At 45.7% G+C, this 22587-nt stretch overlaps 1 protein-coding gene across 4 annotated transcripts in view; it reads left to right on the forward strand.

The window, feature by feature from the left end:
• RBM44 (RNA binding motif protein 44) overlaps window positions 1-22587 on the forward strand; it is a 350280-nt gene that overhangs the window by 10345 nt on the left and 317348 nt on the right. For all 4 annotated transcript variants that reach the window (XM_040357500.1, XM_040357497.1, XM_040357498.1 and 1 more), the window contains exon 2: window positions 22352-22511. In XM_040357500.1, the coding sequence (XP_040213434.1) occupies window positions 22367-22511 (145 nt within the window). In that variant the 5' untranslated portion in view covers window positions 22352-22366. The remainder of the gene's footprint in view (window positions 1-22351; window positions 22512-22587) is intronic.

The raw sequence follows: 22587 nt of genomic DNA on the forward strand, positions 1-22587 counted from the left end.
ATTTTGGGAGAGACAGTATCCCCAAAAGAATTACCATTTATACAAGCTTGGGAAAAAATTGGGGATTAAACTTTCAGAGACACAGAAAACAGCAATCTTCAATTTTACACACAAAGCCTCTCTTGCTACTAGATACCAGGAGGGGGGTTATAAGATCTTAACTAGATGGTACAAAACTCCTGTCGCACTAAAACGGATATTTCCTGAACTATCAGACCGTTGCTGGCGGTGCGGAGAAGGGGAGGGTACCATGTTACATGTATTTTGGGAGTGTGTAAAGTTGAAAGATTTTTGGAAAATGGTCACTGACACAGTAAAAGAAATTACAGAGGTGGATCTGGGAGATAATCCAGCTACTTATTTACTATTTGATTTCCCAATTTCCCTGGCAAAGTTTAAAAATTCCCTGATTACACATCTACTGACAGCAGCAAGAGCATGCATTCCAATTCTGTGGAAAAGCACGTCTACGCCGACTAGACAACAATGGCTAGGTAGAGTAACAGAAATTCAGCAGATGGAGAATCAGACGATGGGAATACGAGAACAGGAGAAGTATAGACAGGTGTGGACCCCATATAAGATTCAGAGAACGGGACCTTTGAGGGGGGGGGATGGGGGAGGGGGAGGTCCCGGGAGAGAGTTTCCTTTTTTTTTTGGGGGGGGGGATATGGGGGGGGAGGGAAGAGGGATTTAGAAGGAAGGGTAGATCTGGGGAACAGGGCGCTTATTATGATATAGCTACATACAGTGGATATGAAGGTAGATTTTTGAAATCTTGTCAAGAGCCACAACGATTAATGAGAAAACTTTTAAAGGAAAGTGTTAAACTGTGTACAGTTAAAGTTAGCTATATATGTTTGTATAAGGAGAAATTAAGAGTGAAAAAAAAATATAAAAAAAAGAATTAAAAAAAAAAAAAAGAATCTTCTTTCAACTGTTGGCTGAGACAGGCTGGATAATATAGATCCTTGTAGTCTACTCAGTCCGACCAGCAAGCGTGGGCACACCTTTGCAAAGAGGCTTGGTCTGCCACGCCATACCCCATTACTCCTGGGGGGGCTGGTGAGCTTTGCTCCGAGGTCCACATATGACTGGGCTGTGGTGTTGTCTCACTCAGTGGACCGGGCCGACGGCTACCTCCATTTGAGTTGTAGTTCTGTCAGGAATGCGTCAGCGAGTCCTCGCTTGGACGGGTAAGTACAGTCCCTCCTGCTTCGGTGGGTTGGTACGGCTGGGCATTCCTGGGGTTAGGGGGTCCCTTCTCCTCCCTTCCCTGCTCCTTTCCCTTGCTGCATTGCTAACATTGCCGCTGTCAGGGGGAGGGGGCCTTCCTGAGGGGACTGTGTTATCTGGCCTGTGATTTCTCTAATCGCCTTTCAGGACAACCTTGGAGAGCGCAGCTCCGCCTCTTCATTAGGAAACACATGCTAATCCTTTAAAACCCTCCTCTTCCACCATGGCTTCAGTTATTGTGTTTCCTCCGCCATGGTGGAAGTGCATGCATGTGGACCTGAGGAGCTGCACTCTCTCCAAGGGAGGGGTAAGTGTACCTGTGTTTACTGCTTGGTGTGCAGAGGCCATCCCAGCCCTTCCTAGTGAGGAAAGGAGCTCTGGAGTCTCCAGCTTCTCCCTGCTCAGTGGAGTGAAGGCTCTGCAGGAAAGCTGCGCTGGGTGCCCGGGATCCGCAAGGTATGGTTCGGGTGACCGGGCGGCGTTTTACCGTGGTTACGTTTTTTTGAATTTTGCCGCATGTCGGTCCCAGGTCCTGTCGGGCGGGTGACGTCACGGATCAGCAGCGCGGCTTCCTGTAGAGGCGGGGCAGTGCGTGGTCCACGCTGCCTGGAACGCAGAAGTCAGGGGTCAGGCCTGTTGAGCGGCGTCTTCCGGGTTCCGGCCATCTGTGATGACGTCAGGACCCGGGAAAATTTAAAAAGCCACACAGTCCCAGCTGCTTCTCTGTTCAGCATGGAAGAGGGATCTGCAGCGATGGCGGATACAGGCGCCGTGGACGCCGCTCCAGTCCAGGTAAGAGGGGCACAGTGGGGCCTTCTTTACCTCATGGACTTTATATGGGTTTTTATATTTGTTTCCTCCATTGGGAGCCTGTACTGCAGGGACAGAGTTAACTTTTCTCGGTCCCTGTCAGTTTTCACTTATGGTGGTCTGTACCTTCCTTGTTGGTGGCGGTTTAAAAAAAAAAAAAAAAAAAAAATTGTTTTTTTTTTTAAATAAGTCTTTTCCTTTCTGTGTGTTTTGTTTTAGGGAAAAGCAAAATTTAAAAAAACACCACCTAGTAGGAAGTGTCCTTCTTGCAAGAACCCCCTTAGGGGATTCCTGGCAGAAACCAATGTGCAGAAGCTGTATCCGGGATCTGGTTGAAGAAGAAACATCTCAACATAACAAAGAACTGTTCTCTTCTGTACAGGAACTTAAAAGTTCTTTGGGCTCAGTTAAACATTTACTGGTGACAAAACCAGTGGTTCATACTGAATTTCAGCAATCACCACCTAGCCCTAAAGCTTCCTCCTCTAGATCAGAGAGGGCGAATTCAGGGGATGAAGGGACTAGTACTCTTCGCTCAGTCATGGATTCAGATGAAGAGGAAGAGGAAGAAGAAGGTAGAAGTTCTAGATACAAAGTCTCCCTAGACGAAGTGGACGATCTACTTTCTGCAATTTATACTACTCTTGAAATTCAGGAGGAAAAAATTCAGCTATCTCTGCATGACAAAATGTATCGGGGGTTAGATGAATCTAAATCTAAAGTATTTCCAGTCCACAAGGTGGTATCTGATACTATCAGGAAGGAGTGGAAAGACCCTGAAAGGGGCCCCTTTTCTAAAAATTTAAAGAAGAGATTCCCCTTCAATGAAGAAGATGCAGAAGTGTGGGATAAAAAACCTGTGTTGATGCAGCTTTTTCCCAAGTTTCTCGCCGCACAGATCTAACGTTTGAGGATATGGGTGTGCTTAAAGATTCCATGGATAAAAGAGCAGATTCTCTACTCAAGAAAGCATGGGACTCTACTTCACTCAGTTTGAAGCCAGCCATGGCCTCTACAGTGGTGGCAAGAAATTTGGAGTGTTGGGTAGAAAAACTTATGAGCCATATACAAGCAGGCACATCAAGGAAGGACTTACTAGAATCTTTTCCTTTGATTTTAAAATCAATTAGGTATATGGCTGACGCATCTGCAGAGTCAATCAAAATGGCAGCTAGGTCTTCCGCTTTGGTGAACTCAGCCAGACGAGCAGTCTGGCTTAAAACTTGGACAGGGGACACAGCCTCAAAAATCAAGCTTTGTGGTCTTCCCTTTTCAGGTGATTTTATTATTTGGTCCAGATTTGGAAAAAGTTCTGGACAGAACAGCGAACAAAAAGGCTTTCCCAGCCAAGAAGAAGCCACTCTTTAAGAAAAATTTTCGTGGTCTTCAACAAACCTACAAAAAAGAGGAAAATAAGAAACGCTGGTTTCCCCAAAGGGGTAGAGGAAGAGGTGGAATTCTCTTTAAGTCCCCTCAGGACCAGCCCTCAAAGGACAAATGACAGTCTAACCCCTGTGGGGGGGGGGGGGGGGGATTGTCCGCTTTCTTACCTCAGTGGAGTCTGTGGGTCAAAAGTCCCTTTGTAAAAAACATCATTGCACAGGGGTACAACTTGGATTCGCAGATTGTCCACCTTCCAGATTTTATGTTACAGCCCTACCAAGGGATCAGGAGAAAGCTTCCGCAATGATGACCCTGTTAAAGGATTTGATAGAACAGGAAGTCATTATCCAAGTCCCAAAACACCAGGAGGGAAAAGGGTTCTACTCCCACATTTTTTTAGTGAGAAAACCCTTGGGAAAATTTCGTTTGATCCTAAAGATTCTGAACAAGGTAATAAGGTACAAACATTTTCGCATGGACACTATCCATACGATAACAAAACTACTAACACCAGGGTGCTTCATGGCATCTCTAGACTTAAGAGATGCTTATCTTCACATCCCAATAGCCCAGGCTTCCCAGAGATTTCTTCGGTTGGCAGTCAACCTACGGACTTCAACTTGGCACCTACAATTCAGGGCTCTACCGTTCGGCCTATCGTCCTCCCCCAGGATATTCACGAAAGTGATGGCGGAAGCCTCTGAAACTGAGGGGGGTCTCGGTTGTTCCTTACTTGGACGATCTCCTGTTCTTTGCAGATTCAAGAGAACAGTTGGTGACAGATCTTCAGATCTCACAATCACATCTCAAAAGCCTCGGCTGGTTACTGAATCTAGAGAAGTCGAACCTAGACCCCTCACAGGAGACGAGGTTCCTTGGTTACAACATCAACTGTCCTTCAGAGAGTTTTTCTTCCCCGGGAAAAAATAGAGAAAATCAATTCCTCGATATGCCAGATCCAAACAAATCTAGCAGTATCAGTAAGGACAGCCATGGCAGTCTTAGGCCAGCTCACAGCTTCAATTCCTGCGGTACAGTGGGCGAGGCTGCACTCCAGGCCTCTACAGAGAAATATCCTACAGGTCTGGTCCCATCAGGAGTCCCTGGAAAAACTTTTCAAGCCAACATCAAAAGTAAAAAGGTCCCTTTGGTGGTGGAGAGATCAGGCCAATCTATCAAAGGGTCTCTCATGGGTCCTTCCCTTGGACAAGCGTTTGACGACAGACGCAAGTTCTTGGGGATGGGGGGCTCACCTGGACGGTCAGACCGCACAGGGGTCTTGGTCCAAAGGGGAGGCAAGGAGGTCATCAAATTGGCGGGAACTAAAAGCCATTTTGACGGGACTCCTGGCCTTCAAACAGCTACTAAAAGGTCATCATGTGCAAGTATTATCGGACAATACAACAGCAGTGGCCTATGTGACCAAACAGGGAGGGACCAGGAGTCAAGGTCTGATGGAACTTGTCAACCAGCTATTATCTTGGGCAGAAATAAATTTAACTTCCCTGTCGGCAGTTCACTTAAAAGGGACTCAAAACTTACTAGCAGACCTACTGAGCAGGAGAAGAGTTGTAGAAGCAGAATGGAGCTTAAATCAAGAAGTGTTCAACTTGATCTCAGAGAAGTGGGGTCTTTCTCAGGTGGACCTCTTTGCCAGTCAGCAGAATACCAAAGTCCAAGAATTCTTTTCCCTACACAGAGGGGATCAGGCGTTGGGCATAGATGCTCTAGCCCATTCTTGGGATTACCATCTGTGCTATGCGTTTCCCCCCTTTCCTCTAATTCCGCTGCTACTGAGGAAATTCAGGGAAGAGAAGACCAGCCTGATTCTAATTGCTCCCTTCTGGCCAAAAAGGCCTTGGTTTGCAACAGTGTTAAATCTAGCTGTAGAACCCCCGTGGAGACTTCCAGCCAGGAAGGACCTTCTAACGCAGGACTCAGTGTGTCACCCAGAAACAGACAGACTACATCTGTGCGCCTGGTTTCTGAAGAGGACATTCTAAAGGACAAGGGTTTATCTGACAAGGTAGTGAAAACCTTATTATCAAGTAGGAAGGAAGTAACCAGATCTATTTACAGGAAGGTCTGGAAAGTATTTAATTCTTGGTGTTCCGCCAAGGATTTCCAAGTCAAGAGCATAGTCTCAGTTCTAGAGTTTCTCCATGAGGGAATGGAGAAGGGTCTGGCAGCTAGTACGCTAAAAACGCAGGTAGCAGCCCTTTCTGTTTATTTTGAAAAGACTCTGTCTAGAGAACCGTTAATTTCCAGATTTTTCAGGGCACTATCAAGAAACAGACCAGTGACTCTTAAAATTTTTCCAAGTTGGGACTTATCAGTTGTCTTGCAAGGTCTAACGGGGGATCCGTTTGAACCTTTAGTAAATGTTTCTTTGAAAAATTTAGTTCTAAAAAGTTTTTTTGGTGGCAATAACTTCAGCAAGGCAAGTTGGCGAGCTCCAAGCTCTAGCCATTACTGAACCTTTTTTTAAGAATCTTTCCGGATCGAGTAGTTCTTCAGACAGATCCTGCTTTCCTTCCAAAGGTGGCATCAAAATTTCATCGTTCACAGGAAATTGTTTTGCCCACTTTTTCTTCGAATCCTTCCAACGCTGGAGAAGAAGCGTTTCATTCTTTAGATGTGAAAAGGTGTCTTGAACAACACCTCTCAGTCACTAGAGAGTTTAGAAAAACAAATGCATTGTTTATAGTTTTTTTGGGACCTCGTAAAGTAGAAAAAGCGTCCAAGAGTACGCTAGCAAGGTGGCTTAAACTCACAATTATGGAAGCCTACAAAGCCAAAGGAGTAACGCCTCCCTTAGGCATTCTACCGCATGCTACAAGATCAACTGCAGTATCTTGGGCTGAAAGAGCAGGTGCTACACCTGAGCAAATTTGCAAGGCCGCCACCTGGTCCAACTACTCCACGTTCTTAAGACACTACAGGTTGGACCTATTGTCTGCCGCAGATCAGGCCTTTGGCAGAAAGGTGCTGCAGGCAGTAGTCCCACCCTAGGGTAAGTTACTTGTTTATCCTCTCCAAGGTTGTCCTGAAAGACGATTAGAGAAAGACTTAGTTAGAACTTACCGGTGACGGTATTTCTAAGAGCCTTTCTGGACAACCGCTATTTCCCTCCCTTAATGTATGTTAAAGTAATAAGTATAAATCTATCATGGTGTTGTAATTTTCTGTGCTTTGTCTTCCAGAGAGTCGGACCACAATAACTGAAGCCATGGTGGAAGAGGAGGGTTTTAAAGGATTAGCATGTGTTTCCTAATGAAGAGGCGGAGCTGCGCTCTCTCTAAGGTTGTCCTGAAAGGCTCTTAGAAATACCGTCACCGGTAAGTTCTAACTAAGTCTTTTTTTTTTTTCTGCCCCAAAAAATTTGGCGGTCCGGTATCCATTTGAGGAGACGAAAATACCGCTCTAAAAACTGCCGATCCCTCTGCTATGCTTCCGTCCCACTGAACCAAAAAGGGTGCTGGCTGTAGTGGAATTTTCTCCATCTAATCCATTTGAGGAGAGTTTCCTGAAGAAATGTACCCCTCCTCCGGTAGTGGACCCCCGTGTGTCCAGACTTAACAAGGTAACCATGATTCTGGTGGAAGAGGCTCCTGCTTTCAAGGACCCTGCGGACAAGAAGGCTGAGGCAGTTGCCCGCTATCTATACACGGTGGTGGGCTCAGTAGTGCGTCCAGCGGTGGTTGGGGCTCTGGTGTCTCAAACTCTGACTGAATGGGCAAAGATACTGCTCCAGGGGCTAAAAGCTTTTCGGGCACCTTCGGATGAGGTGGCTTTGGCTGACCAGCTAGTGCAGGGCCTTAAGTTTGTCTGCAAGTCTGACCTGCATACTATTCCCTTGCTGTCCAGAGCCTCGGTCTATGTGGTGGTGTTGCGCCGCCTGATCTGGCTAAAGTGTTGGTCGGCGGACCAATCTTTCAAGAAGGCCTTGATGGATTTGCCTTTTAGGGGCGACAGACTTTCTCTTATGGTCCATGGACGGACACAGCTCCTTAAATCTTGACACGTGGGTTATGTTCCCTGTTTACAGGAGAAGACTAGGCAGAAACATGTTAGATAATTAAATACATGTTACATTAACAGAGTTAAACAGCCCGCCCAGGGGGCGGTCCCTCCAGACATAACCCTCCTCACTGCAGCATGCAGCTTCAGTTTCGTTCTGCCTAGAAAGGAGGACGTATGGCGCCCTGAGGAGAAATTGTATTTTATTTTACTTTTTTCTTGAAGAATCTTCTTTCAACTGTCGGCTGAGACAGGCTGGATAATATAGATCCTTGTAGTCTACTCAGTCCGACCAGCAAGCGTGGGCACACCTTTGCAAAGAGGCTGGATCTGCCACACCATACCCCAGGACCAGACCGTCTTGTCTTGCAAGCCACCATGCTTGATCCTCCATAAGGATTAGGTGATGGTGGGCCCGCGACCTTCCCTTCTTCCGAAGGTGGTTTCGGCCTTTCTCCGGAATAAGGACATTGTTCTTCCATCCTTCTATCCTCGGCCGGCGCATTCTACGGAGGTTGCCTTTCATACTTTAGGCGTGGTACGCGCTTTGCGGGTGTACCAGCCTGCTACGGCTCAGTTTCGGAGCTCTGACTCTTTTGTGTCAGTGTCTGGTCCTCAAAAGGGCCTGGCGGTCTCGTCTACCACCATTTCTTGGTGGATCAGGCAGGCTGTCATACAGGCCTATGCTATTAAGGTGCGGGCCCCCCTTTCCGGTCACGGCACTTTTGACCAGGGCAATTGGTGCTTCCTGTTTTCTTTTGTTTTTTTCGACATCATGCGTCGGTCTCACAGGTGTGCGAGGCGGCGACTTGCTCGTCCGTTTACACTTTTTCCAGAATTTACATGGTTGCTGTGAGTGCATCTTCTGATGCTTTTTTCGGCTGCTAGTTTTTGCTGGCGGCTGTTAAAAGTTGCACCTCCTCTGTTGAGCTCTGCTTGTTTTGGGGTGATCAAAACAAAAGGATTGCATCCCATGCATGGACCTAAGTGTACTTTATAGCAACTAAACTGAGTAGACACGCCCCCCCCGAGGGATGGAGGGGTTTTGCCGTAGCCAAATAACGAACTCAAATATATACAAGGTACCCAACAGGCACCTTAGAGAATAAGGTTACCTGTGGGTAACAGAGGCTACTATAGGCAGAACAAGGACTATACTCGGATATATGAATGTATAAATTTTAATAGACACAGGTAATGTCGCTACAAAACATAGTAAAAGGTAATCTATATACAAATACAGTATTAAATGTGGTGAAACTAATTATCTGAACAGAGATGCACATAAGAGGAATGATGTGCAAAGGTCAGACATACAAACAGGACAATGACATGCATACAACAAATATAGACAGACAGTCCGGACGTGACATGTCACCGCTGTTGTGGTTCACAATGGGGAATAATGAACCCAAATGAATTTAAAGAATAAATAATAATCAAAATACAGGTGAACAAACAGAGGTGACACTGCGGGGAGGGGGGAGCAGGCCGCTAAGGTCATGGGAAACAAAGATATTGCCGCCAGATATATATCGTGATGGAAACCTGTAGATGAATCAAATGAAAGAGCCCACCCAATGGGGTGAATTATGCCCTATGCTGATGATTACAAGTCCCAAAAATGAAAGTGGAAATATCGTGGTGATGAGATGTGTGGCTACAAGAAAAATTCCCGATCAGAATTGATGAAGGATCATGTGGGTCATTGAATTAGTCTATGTAGTCTCACTGGGCAACCATGGTCATGGATGTAAACAAAGTAAGTTCTTGATGAAAGGTGACTCCAATCCTCTAATATATATAGAGTGGTGAGATCAAGTCATGTGTTGAGAAACTTAGATCTAGATAATGTAAACATGAAACAGTCTTACATAGTCCATGGATAAAGATTTTTACCGCACCAAGGATCCTCCAAAAAGATGTTGAAAGTGCCTCTTGGGTACGAGGTAATGTCAGGCTGATCCCTGGTTGAACTACCTTGCCTGTTAATGCACAGCGTCATAAGCAAACACGCCAAGGACTGCCCCACATATGTGTGGATTGCTCTTCTTGGTGTCGGCTTCCTGCCTGGCGTTCTGCCTGTTTGGCGTGTTAGCGTGCTGGCATGTATGGTATGGGCTGATGGTAGTCAGCGGTAGCCGGCGTATCAAACTATTTCCTCAGATCGAGCCGTCGCTCCCTCCTTCACCCGTCCCCAGCTGACAGGGGGGCGTGTCGAACGTCTGGGTGCTGTGACGTCAATGCGTTTCGCAATTGGATTGCGTAGCTTCGTCTGGACACTTGAAAAGGGGCCGTGCATCACTCCTTTTTATCTCGTACTATGCACGCCCACTTTTCTGAACCATACGTTCTCAATCTTTAAACAGAGTGTCGTTGATTGGATCGTATACTGTTTGTAAAGTCTAATGCGTTCCTTCAGGATATGCATTCAGGTAGCCGTATCAAAGATGTATCAAACTTCATGATTACATAATATGGGATGTGTATGGATATGTTCACTGTGTTGATCAGTCATCCTTATTGGAGTCTAATTCATTCCTCAAAACAAGGGGGGAGAGGAAGGAGGAGACATGCAATGTTACATCAATCTGATATATATGGGGGACCATAAACCAAGAACATACACACAACACACCTCAACATAGAACAAAAAAGTAAGTAACGTAATGTTCTCTAGGGGGGGCCAGAAAAAAGGGGGCAAAAGCAGTATAGATTTCTTGTTCAGCATTATCAGAATCAAAGTTGTAATATAAATTAAGGGAGCATGACATTTTACTGTCATAAGGAACATGAAAGAGGTCTCAGATCCCCACTAGGTGTCGCTCCCATGGTAGAGTCTGTCGGGAATATGCAGATGTCCCAGGGTTGAGCATGACAAGGTTATAACATCCCAGTGAGAATACTGTTGGTTGGGGGACAAAAGAGAGAGAGGGGGGGAGTTTTTTTTTTTTTTAACTTTTTTTTTAGAGAGGCGAGGTATTGTTGTTGTTCAAAAAGGATTGCATGCTCATTTCAGTATTGATTCCCAGGGGGGCCAGTGATTTTAAAGTGTATATCCACCACTTTTCCTTTTGGTGTAAAATCTTATCGAAATCACCTCGCCTTGCAGGTAGCCTTAAAGTATAGATGCCTTTAATTTTAAGGCCGTCAGGTCTACCTCCATGGTGTTGTAGAAAGTGCCTTGCTATTGGGCTTTCATGGTACTTTTCTGTGTGTCCTATTCTTTTCTCCTTTTTTCCTCCTCTTTTTCCTCATTTTTGATGTCCCTAAGGTGTTCACCTATCCTCACCCTAAGTTGCCTTTTGGTTTTCCCCACATATATTTTAGGGCAGGGGCAGGTGAGCATATAGATGACCTTTTCCGTCGCGCAGTTAATAAGCCCCTTGATCTCGTAGCTTTTCTCGCCCTTTGCGTCACAGAAGGTTTTAGTTCTGTCCACGTATGGGCATACCTGGCATTTTAGAGCACGGGAACATCCCAGTGCTGTAAGGGTATTCTGATAGCCAAGAAGTCTGCGGTTGTTTGGTGAATTCAGAGTGAACCAAAAGGTCACCCAGATTCCTGGCTCTACGGGCCACCATTTTAGGACTTGCTCCTACAAGTTTAGAGAGCATCTTGTTGCCAGTCAGAATACCCCAGTGTTTTTCAAGCAGGTGTCTGACATTCTCCCACTGGTGACCATACATAGTAATGAGCCTCACTGGGTTTGAGTCACTGCTGCTTCCTTCCAGCGTTTTGGGTTTCATAGAGAGTAGGCTACTTCTGCTCCATTGGGCAGCTTTCTTCTTTGCATATTAAATTTGTTTATGCGAGTAGCCTCTTTCACGGAACCTCACATAAAGTTCCTTGCTTTCTGTCTCATAATCAGATTTTTCGGAGCAGTTTCGCTTTACTCTAATGAAGGAAGGGAATCAGGTTCCTATCCACAGTATAGGTTAAGTGAATATTCTGCTCATTGCTGTTTAGCTGATCAAAAAACCTATGGAAGGAGTCGATGTCATCTGTCCAGATGACAAAAATGTCATCTATGTACCTTAGCCACGTTTGCACGTGGTCTTGATATTGTGGCAAGGTAAAGACATCTTCCTCCTCCCATAGTCCCAGATGGAGACAGGCATAGGCCGGAGCCCAGGCCGCCCCCATTGAGGTTCCTTTGATCTGTTGAAAGTACCGTGTAGAGAATTGGAAGAAATTGTTAGCCAATGCAAACTGGAGTAAGTCCACAAGAAATTCATTTTGATGCGCCATATTTTGTGTATCTCTGTTCAGATAATTAGTTTCACCACATTTAATACTGTATTTGTATATAGATTACCTTTTACTATGTTTTGTAGCGACATTACCTGTGTCTATTAAAATGTATACATTCATATATCTGAGTATAGTCCTTGTTCTGCCTATAGTAGCCTCTGTTACCCACAGGTAACCTTATTCTCTAAGGTGCCTGTTGGGTACCTTGTATATATTTGAGTTTGTTTTGGGGTGAAGTTAAAATTGGTTTTACTGATATATTTCCCACCCCTTGTTTTTGACACTGCTTGGGAACGTCCCACTTGTCAAGATTTAAGGAGCTGTGTCCGTCCATGGACGATAAGAGAAATTAGGAATTTTTGTACTCACCGTAAAATCCTTTTCTCTGAGTCCATGGACGGACACATCTCCCACCCCTCCTTTTTTAGGTTTGTACTGCTTGTTACGAACTGAGGCTGCATGCTGCAGTGAGGAGGGTTATGTCTGGAGGGACCGCCCCCTGGGCGGGGGCTGTTCAACTTGGTAATGTAACATGTATTTAATTATCTTGTTTCTGCTTAGTCCTCTCATGTAAACGGGGAACATAACCCACTTGTCCACCAAGCAGATTTTTTCCCTCCAACCTCCAGCTGGCGTGTCTGGAAGCCCTGTTCGGGGTGGTTCAGGATCTGCTGGCACGTGGGGTGATCAAACCTGTTCCGTCGCTGGAACGATTTCAAGGGTTTTACTCGAACCTATTCGTAGTGCCAAAGAAGGATGGGGTCCGTCCAATCCTGGATCTCAAAGCCCTCAATTGCTTTGTGAGAGTGCAAAGATTCAGGATGGAGTCAGTTCGCTCTGTTGTCGCGACTCTACATCCGGGGGACTTTCTGGCGTCCTTGGACATCGAGGACGCATACTTGCATGTCCCCATCTGCACCAGACATCAGAGATTCCTGAGCTTTGTGGTCGGGGAGGATCACTATTAATTTGTGGCTCTCCCCTATCGGTTTCTGGGACGACCTTCTGAGGGCCACGTCAAGCTCGGAACTAGAGGAGGGTGTGTCTGGGGGGGCGTGACCGGACGTAGGAGAGTATGGTGGAGTGAGTGAGCGTGTGTACCTCTGCTCTCTCTCCCCGATTCCCCTGCTATTGCATGGAAGCGTAAGCGACTCCTGATGGCCACAGGACCCGAGTGATACCTCCCCCCTTTCTACGGCAGCATTGGAAGCATGTGAAGCATGTGAAGCCTTACCAGTGATTACTAGTGATTGGAGCCTGACCGTGTCTGCGCTCTGTGTCCCCGCCGAGCATCGCAGCCTCTCTCGTCCTCTCCCTGTTCCAGCGTGACTGCGCCCCCCTCTTCCTACCCGGAGAGTAGTGAGCGGGCGTGGATTGGCGAGGAGGCGCGGCGGCAGCGGAGCTTGGTTTGTGGTGCCAGAGCGGGGTCGGATCCCCGGCTGGTAGCAGGGGAAGCAAGCTTCAGAGCCTACGGAGGTACCCCGAAGTCTCGCGGGATCTCGGGGAGCCGCGAGATCTCGGGGAGCTAGCTAGCCGTGCACCAACGTGGAAACGGCGCCCTGGATAGAGTGAGGGTTAGTGTGGACCCTGCAGGACTGACTGACTTACTGCCTATTGTCTGCTGCCCCCAAAGTGCTATTGCCAGAGGTCTTTTGGTCTGTAAAAAAAAAGAATTTCCTATGCCTGTTCCTTTGTTGCCAAACTTCTGGGGCACGTTGTAACAAGCTTGCAGAACACATCCCCTGGACAATAAACCTGCACTAAAAAAAAAAACCTACATTAAAATCAATATAAGGGGACAGAGCTATATTCACTGGTCCCTTTGGCTCTTTAGCTGGAGATTTGTGCCTTGTAAAACATAGCAATTTTTTTATTTATTTTTTATTTATTTTTTTGCCTGCACTACTCCTTGCTCTAAGTGCTGCGCATCAAAGGCTGCAGAATACAGCTTGACCGCTGACCCCCGACCCTCCTGCTCCATAGCGGTGCCCATTGGAGATTCTGTCATCTACAGCTATATTTCACCACACTTTATGATATAACGGCTTTACTATACATACCAGCGACACTTGTGGACTATTTGTCACCTGTTGCCATCGCTTATACAAGAAGGTTTATTATGCCCAACGCCCCCAAATTGCAGGAAGGAATGTCTTCTACAAGGTCAGCGAAAAACACCCAGGCATCCGCTGCAAAGATGGAGCGATCTGTGCAACTCTCTTCAAACTCACCAGCTAAAGGCCAGCTACCTACAGTCACAGCTCAACTCAAGTCGCAGATGGGGGCACCACATGATAGAAGGAGCCAGGGTCAAACAGCCATAAAACCCAGTAGCACTACTGGTACAGCATGCACCAAAAACGTGAGTACCAAAGGATCGGGGGGTGAGGTATCCGGGACTGTAAATTCATCGATTACTACCGTATCATTTGGTGAAATAGACCCCTCCATAGCCGGTCTGACAACAGAAGGGGAAGCTACCTAAATAGAGGTTCTGTGCACAGTTAACTCATGCAAGGGCTATATGGTAAAATTTGATACCCAGTTAAAGAGTTTAAAGGAGGAATTGATATCCATGAGCCAAGAGCTACATAGGACTGTTGCAAGAACGAATGCGCTAGAGGAGAGGTTAAGCATAGTGGAAATCATGCTGTTCCCATTGCAGGGGGAACTTAAGGGGCTACAGGAGCTAACGGACCTCCAAGCGGCCAAGTTGGACGCAATGGAAAACAGACTTCGGAGAAACAATGTGAGAGTGGTAGGCCTCCCAGAGCAATGTGAAGGCACAAATCCCATCACTTTTATGGAGAACTGGTGTAGTGAAATTTTTGGCTCTGATAGTTTCTCGCCCTTCTTCTCTATTGAAAGGGCCCACAGGGTCCCATTTAAGGTAATCCAGCAGGGGAAGCATCCAAGGCCTATGCTACTAAAGTTGCTTAACTACACTGACAAGATGACCATGCTACAGAAAGCCAGGGAGATGGGGGACCTCATATATAATGGAGCAAGAGTTTCAATATACCCCGATTTCTCACCAGATCTACAGAAATGGAGAGCTGAGTTTATACCAATTAAGTCTCTTCAGAAATATAGAATCACCTATGCTCTTTTATATCCGGCTCGCCTTAGAATAGTCACTCTGGGTAGGACTATCTTTTTCAATGACCCAATGGAAGTCTCTGATTGGCTGGAGACAAATAAATCGGCGCTATAGTCCTATAGCTCCCCAGTGATGAACGCGTAAAGCCCATATAATCAAGAAAGAAGTGAAGAAGAGGAAGAGAGAACTCCCCCCCCCCCTTTCTTTTGCCCCCCCCTTCCCCTTTTTTTTTTTTTTTTCTCTCTCCCCCTTTTTTCTTTTTGGACTTGGACATTAGTCCCGTCATCAGGGACTGTTTAGATAGGGGGGAGGAAAAAGGAGATGCAGACCAGCTAGTCAAAACAATGTCCAAAGGCTAAATAAGGTTTCCTTAAGTGGAGGGAGAGGGGAGGGAAGGGAAAGGGCACGGTAAAGGTAAAATAAACACATGATACTGGAGGATAACAAAGCAGAGGGACCAGGCCACAGACGGTTCAATAATTCATGAGCGGTCCGGAGGTTCTGGTGCTTTGGAAACCTTTTATTGTTCTCCCCCAGAAATATATATATAATTTTTTTTTTGTCTAACTAGGCAGACAGAGTATAGGGATCAACGACAGCTTGGTAATAGGGTCCTAATGTCAGTATTATAACTGTGAGATCGATTACATAAAGGTGCATGGCAATAATTTTTTGATACCAAGCACAGCAAGTATATTTGTATACCCAACACTATTAATACTCTCACTTTCACGGAGGTGGGGAAACAAAGTTTTTATATATATATATATATATATATATATATATATATATATATATATATATATATATATATATATATATATATATATATATATATATATATATATATTTTTTTTTTATTTTCTTGTTTACTCGAGTTATTTATGGACACTTGGCGACATTCACGTATTTATTTCTACAAGATTTAATAGACACAGGGTATAGGCATTTATGAAGCTCGGTAATGGGGCCCTAACGATAACATTATTATGCAATTAATTATTTAAGAAAGGGGAAGAGGGGGAAGGAGAAAAAAGAGGGGGAAAAGGGGGGTGGTAATTACTTTTATCACGAAGCACAGAAAGCAAATTGGTATACCTCACAGGTCCAATGCTCCAACTCTCACGGAGGTGGGGAGAGGCGGTACTATAAAGAATCTTTATTTACTTCTTTGGGAGTTGTGGTATCGCTCCCCCCCCTCACTTTCGTTTGGGGGAATATTGGTCATATAAATAGTAACACTCACATTAAAACCCACGGGGGTATTTTTAGTAACTGGTAAGAAACAATTAGCACCTTTGGGTAAATGTTACAAATAGCGATATGTTGAATTAAGGTTTGCTCTGTGACCTACTGTATGTACATTTATGATTTATGAATAAAATGTTTTTTCCTCATAGGGTTGTATACCAGGGATCTGGTACAAGAGGGGTACCATATTGTTAAGGAGGGGGGAGGGGCTTGGTTACTGCTTTTCCTCTTCCAGGCTTGCTGCCTGTCTTTACTTTTTTTTTTGGGAGAGAGAGTGAGGGAGCGGGCGACACGCGTCTGTGTGACTACAGGATGGGAGTGAGGGAGTGTAGAGAGGTCACTAGACAAGTCCCCAAGGGGTGCCCAGCAGGGCGGGGTAGGAAGGGGGCAGGTGGGAGGGAGGGTAGGGCAGGGGTTAAAGGGTGGGGCTAGGAAACGTATATTATACAAATTGAGAGTTGTGCCGTTAGGGGGGGCGGAAATGGGAGGGGTGAGTGAGGGGAGGCCATTGGGCGACCAGGTTCACACAGTGGAGTGAGATGGCCATATACCTATGCTGCCGGACTAAAGTTGAGTGCTCTATTATTATGACAATCTGTCTAGATGCAGGATATTGGCCATCACCTCTTGGAATGTAAGAGGAATGGGGGATCCAATCAAGAGATCAGCAGTTATGTCACTCCTGGAAGATAGTATCCCGGGATTGATATGCCTGCAAGAGACACATATGACTAAGGACTCAGTTCCATTGCTGAATAGTCGCAAATTTCAAGCCCAGTTTCACTCGGTGCACTCCTCTTATTCAAGGGGGGTGAGTATAATGGTGGGCAAGGGTGTGACGTTTTCCTGCACTGAGTCTCAGATAGATGACCAAGGGCATTATATATTTCTTTCTTGCCTAATTGAAAATAGCCCATACGTGCTGGCCAATATGTACATCCCACCACCATTTAAGCTAGAGGTTTTACATAAGCTCTTAGAGTTTATACTCGATAAAACAGCTGTTCCGGTGATAGCTGTAGGGGACTACAACGAGGTCTTGGATAGAAGCCTGGATAGATTCCCTCCTGGGAAAAAAATAGGGGAGGGGCGACTAGCTCGATTTTTGGAGGAAATAGGGATGAGGGATATATGGAGAACTTTTTTTCCACAGGATCGCCAATACTCTTGCTACTCCAGCTCCCACCATACACTCTCCAGAATAGATTTGGCTGTGGGTAGCGAGGATGTAATACCCCGGGTAAAGAAAATATATTATGGCCCCAGAGGAGTCTCGGACCATTCCCCTCTGGTGCTAATAATAAAGACTGGAGTTAAAATCTCTCGTAATGAATGGAAATTTAACCCAGGATGGCTGGAGCTGATTGGTGACTTGGGAACCTTGGAGGTTAAACTAAAAGAGTATGTATACATTAATACAGGAACCGCATCAACGGCAATAGTTTGGGACTCTTTGAAAGCCGTCATGCGAGGCCTACTAATTCAGGAGGTTGCCAGGGTAAAAAGAGAAGGGAGAGAGCAGGAGGGCAAGCTGGCTCGTGAGTCCACTCAAGCAGAGCTGAGATTCATAGAACAGCCCAATCCAGCCATGCGGGAAGCATGGTTGACAAAACAGCGAGAGTATAGAACAGCTACCCTGAGAAGTGCAGAGAATAAGCGAACCCTACAAAGGCAATGTCAGTATGGCGAGGGTGAGAAGGTAGGGCGGATCTTATCGCTTCTGAGCAGAACTAATTCCCCCCCGTCAAACATCCTAGCAATAAGGACAATAGCGGGAGAAATCTCTATGGACAGTCAAGTGATCCTACAAACGCTTGCAGAATAATATAAGGAACTGTATAGATCTAAAGGGGGGGCCGGGAGAGAAGCCATGCAAATCTTTTTCCAGAAAATAACAGTCCCCACTTTGCCGGTTGAGGATAGACAGGTCCTAGAAGCACCAATTACCTTAGGCGAGATCCAACAAGCAGTGGCAGAGATGCCAAACCAAAAATCCCCTGGCCCAGATGGGTTACCTATAGAGGTATATAAGAAACTTGGCGAGATTTTGCTTCCAGAGTTGCTGAAGGCTTTGGAGGGGGCTGAAAACGGAGGTACACTCCCCCGATCAATGTTGGAAGCAACGATCATAGTAATCCACAAGGAGGGGAAAGACAAATTGTTGCCCTCATCTTATCGTCCAATCTCTTTGCTGACCACGGACGTTAAGATCCTAGCTAAAATCCTAGCAATGCGTCTAAATAGATTTATTAGTAGCCTCATCCACCCAGACCAATCAGGGTTTATACCAGGCAGGGCAACAGCTACGAACATAAGAACTTTTTTAAATATACAAATACCAACGGATAATGCAAGACCGAGAGCAGTGCTATCTCTTGATGCCTAGAGAAATTTGGCATCGGACCTCGCTTTATTAGATGGGTCAAGTTGCTATACAGCGAGCCAAGAGCCAAAGTTAAAATCAATAATGAGATGTCAGAAGTTTTCCAACTGGAGAGAGGGACGAGGCAGGGGTGTCCTCTATCTCCCCTTCTGTTCGCCCTCGCCATGGAACCACTCGCAATAATGGCCAGGGCGAGGTCGGACATAATGGAATTTAGAAGACACCAAGGAGAAGATAAGATTGCATTATTTGCAGACGACATTTTGTTTTCTCTCGGATTTTGAGTCCACCTTAGATAGTGATGCAACTTGTGGGTGACTTTGGTCATTTCACAGTTTTGACAATCAACTGGGAAAAATCTGTCCTTCTACCACTGGAACCAGCCGATTTTCAGCTCCCGCCATGCACCTCTCAATTAAGTGTGGTCACACAATTCAAATATCTAGGGATCTGGATAACGCAAGATGTCACTCAATACGCGAAGTTAAATCTCGCCCCATTATTATTAAAGTGGAAAAATAAATGCGATATTTGGAAAAGACTTCCCCTGTCCGTAGCAGGACGATGCAACCTAATTAAAATGCTGTGGCAGCCACAATTATTATACGTCCTCCACAACGCACCCTTATGGTTAGGATATATCTGGTTCAAAAATATAGACTCTCTATTTCGTGAACTTATATGGAGAGGAGGCCAAGCCAGGATAAGTTTGCAAACACTCCAATTACCAGTAAAAGAAGGGGGTATGGCGGTTCCACACCCAAAGCTATATTTTATTGCGTCTCAATTGCAACATTTGGCAGGGTGCGGAACCGCTGAGAGTAATGGCTCTATTAGCCGTTTGATGTTGTCACGCAACCCCCACAAATTGCTGGTGGAGGCTCTAGAGGCACACTTTTTCCCCCACAAACATCCAACAATAAAACTAACTATTAAAATATGGCATATAACGAAGACCTTACTGGGATATAATGGCCTAACAGAGTTTTCGCCCCTATGGAAAAATAACAATCTCCAGGAAATAACAGGTATAGAAGAATCAAGCGAGTGGAAGAGTCGGGGCATTACCCGACTAAACCACTTGTTCGAGGGTAATACCCTAAAAACATTTTTAGATTTAACAAGGGAATTTAATATCTCAAACAAAACATTTTACAAATACTTGCAGGTTCGCCACGCTATTCAAGCACAATTTAGCTCTAAACCAATTATATGGACTCAGATTCCCGTTCTCCTTAAGGTAATCAAGGCAAGCACTGCCAAGGGCTTAATATCAGTAGTATATATTAGTTTGAGCACTGGTGCAATAAGCAGATGGGGTCCAGCCAAGAGTAAAGCAGCGTGGGAAAGAGACTTAGGAATAATATCACCCGAACAGTGGGATAGGATCCTTCAACAAGGCACACTGGTCTCAATTGCGCCAGCGCAAAGGATGTCCCACTTGTTTTTAATACACAGGGTATATCATACCCCGCATAAAATGTTTAAACTGGGGTGGAAACAAAATAATGAATGCCCGAGATGTAAGGAGAAAGGGGACCGAATACACATGGTCTGGAAATGCCCCAAACTTTATAGCTACTGGGTGGAAATAGTAGAGTGGATAAACAAGGCATTTGGAACATCCCTGGACCCAGTGGCTAGGACCTGACTCTTGGGGAGCATAGAGGACACAAGAGTCCCGCAAGGCAGCGGGGAAGCTATACTAAGATGCCTCTTTCAGGCACGTAAGACGATAGCCCAAAAATGGCAGGCACAGACCCCCCCCGACAGTAGTAAACTGGCTTGCATCCATGAAATTAACAATCTCAAACGAAAGAGTGTATTTTACCCGACAAGGGAATATTGGAAAATTCGTAAGAATATGGGGGCCGTGGCAGAGGATGGAGGGGACTTTAGACTAGGGAAGACTGAACAAATGTCCCTAGGATACCATATCTAGTACCCATTGCGGCCGGGTGTGTGATTGCCGGGAGCCTAGTTAGGGGTTAGCACTCCAGGGAACAAACTTCTTCCACGTCTGCTTCGCAGGGTGGAGGTCGAAGGGATCCCAATGATCCTAGTTGCGTCCGGATTGGCCTTGGCCTCCCTGGTACGCCGACCTAGTGCGTCTGGTGGCAGACCTTCCCTGGCATCTACCGCTGCGAGAGGACCTTCTGTCGCAAGTTCCCATACTTCATCCTGCTTTAACAGCCTGGCTGTTAAAAGCCAGGTGTTGAGGGACAGAGACCTGTCATTCAGTGATTTTTGCCATGTTGAGGGCACGAAAATCGGCTTCCAGGAAGATTTACCATCGCACATGGAAGTCTTGCATCTCTCTGTGTGAGGAGATGGGGTGGTGTCCGTGTACCTTTTTGGTTTCCAGGGTCCTACTGTTCTTACAGCGTGAGCTGGACCAAAAGCTTGCCTTAAGTACGATTAAGGGGCAGATTTCTGCCTTGGTGATCTTTTTTCAGAGACCCTTGGCGGCTCACTCGCTAATGAGTAAGTTTGTACAGGGGGTTCGGCATGTGGCCCCTCTGGTCCGTCCTCCGCGGGACTTGAACCTGGTCCTCTCAGCGCTTCAGAAACCACCGTTTGAGAACATTTGGGAGATTCTCTTGCTGACACTTTCTCAGAAGGTGGTCTTCTTGGTGGCTATTACTTTCGTCAGACGTGTTTCTGAGCTGGCGGCCTTGTCTTGCAAGGCCCTGTTTCTGGTCTTTCACAAGGATAAGGTAGTGCTGCGTCCGCAGCCTTCCTTTCTTCCTAAGGTAGCTTCGGCCTTTCATCTCAATGAGGATATTGTACTTCCATCCTTGTGTCCTTGCCCGTCGTATCCAAAAGAGCCTGTTGCATTTTTTGGATGTTGTCCAGGCTCTGCGGGTGTACCTGTCTTCTACGGCTCCGTTCCGGAGATCTGACTCATTGTTTCAGTAGCTTGTCCTAAGAATGGCCTGGCGGTCTCGTCTGCCACCATTTCGAGGTGGATCAGGCAGATCGTGATCTAAGCTTATGCCCTAAAGGGGCGGGCGCCCCCCTTTCCTGTCACGGCGCAATCGACCAGGGCAATGGGTGCCTCTTGGGCTTTCCGACACCTAGCATCCGTTTCCCAGGTGTGTAAGGCGGCGACTTGGTCGTCCGTTCACTTTCACAAAATTTTACAAGGTTGTTTTGAGTCCATCTTTGGATGCTTCCTTCGGCCGCAAGGTTTTGCAGGCAGCGGTTTTAAAGTTGCACCTCCTCCGTTGAGCAGCTCTGGTTTTTGTTTGGGTGTAGTTTTGTTTTTTAATGCTGTTCTCACCCCTCATTTTTTTTTTAACACTGCTTTGGGACGTCCCACTTGGCCAAGAGTGCTGTGTCCGCCCATTAACGAAAGAGAAAATAGGATTTTTGTACTCAACGTAAAATCCTTCTCTGAGTTCATGGACGCACACACCACCCACCCCTCCTTTTTTGTTTGTACTGCTATTTGACGAACTGAGCTTCTAGATGCAGGGAGAGGGGTTGTACCTAGAGGGACCGCCCCCCGGGCGGTACTGTACAGTTTTTTTTTTTTATCGGTTTAAAAATTTTAACCTGTTTCCTGCCTAGTCCTCTCCTGGTTGAAGTCTGAATACCCACTTTGTTGAGAGAGTGCTGTCCGTCCAACAGGTGAAGATGTCTCTTGCATTTTGTTCTGTCGGTGGGGATTAATGACCAAAACAATAGCTCTTAAATACCAGTTACCATTTTATTTTATTTTTTTGTGTTTTTGATTGTAATTATCTAGTAACTGTAACTTTTCTTTTTTTTTTTTTGATCAATAAACATCTAACACATTATGTACATTTTATGGCCTTAAAACAATAGAACTGCATTTTTGATTTGCAGGAGCCCATGTTAAGCGTGTGTTATAAATCACAAGTCTCTTTTAATAGGGCTCCATGTTTCAGTTTAATACAGGAAACATGCTACCCTTCAGCCAGAATATTATGCCTCTATCTTATGGTCTCACTACAGTGGCATATTCGGTGACATTTCCAGATTTTCCATCCTACTATGAAGACTTGACGAACATACCTGCACCACAAACATGCTTTAATAGCTATGCAGGTGAGTACATCCTAAGTGTGCTAGATCCAGAATACATGCAGTGTCAAAGACAACAGTGATTTGTTTATGCATAACT

The sequence above is a fragment of the Rana temporaria genome, chromosome 6, assembly GCF_905171775.1.
Source record: "Rana temporaria chromosome 6, aRanTem1.1, whole genome shotgun sequence".
Classification (NCBI taxonomy): Eukaryota; Metazoa; Chordata; class Amphibia; order Anura; family Ranidae; genus Rana; species Rana temporaria.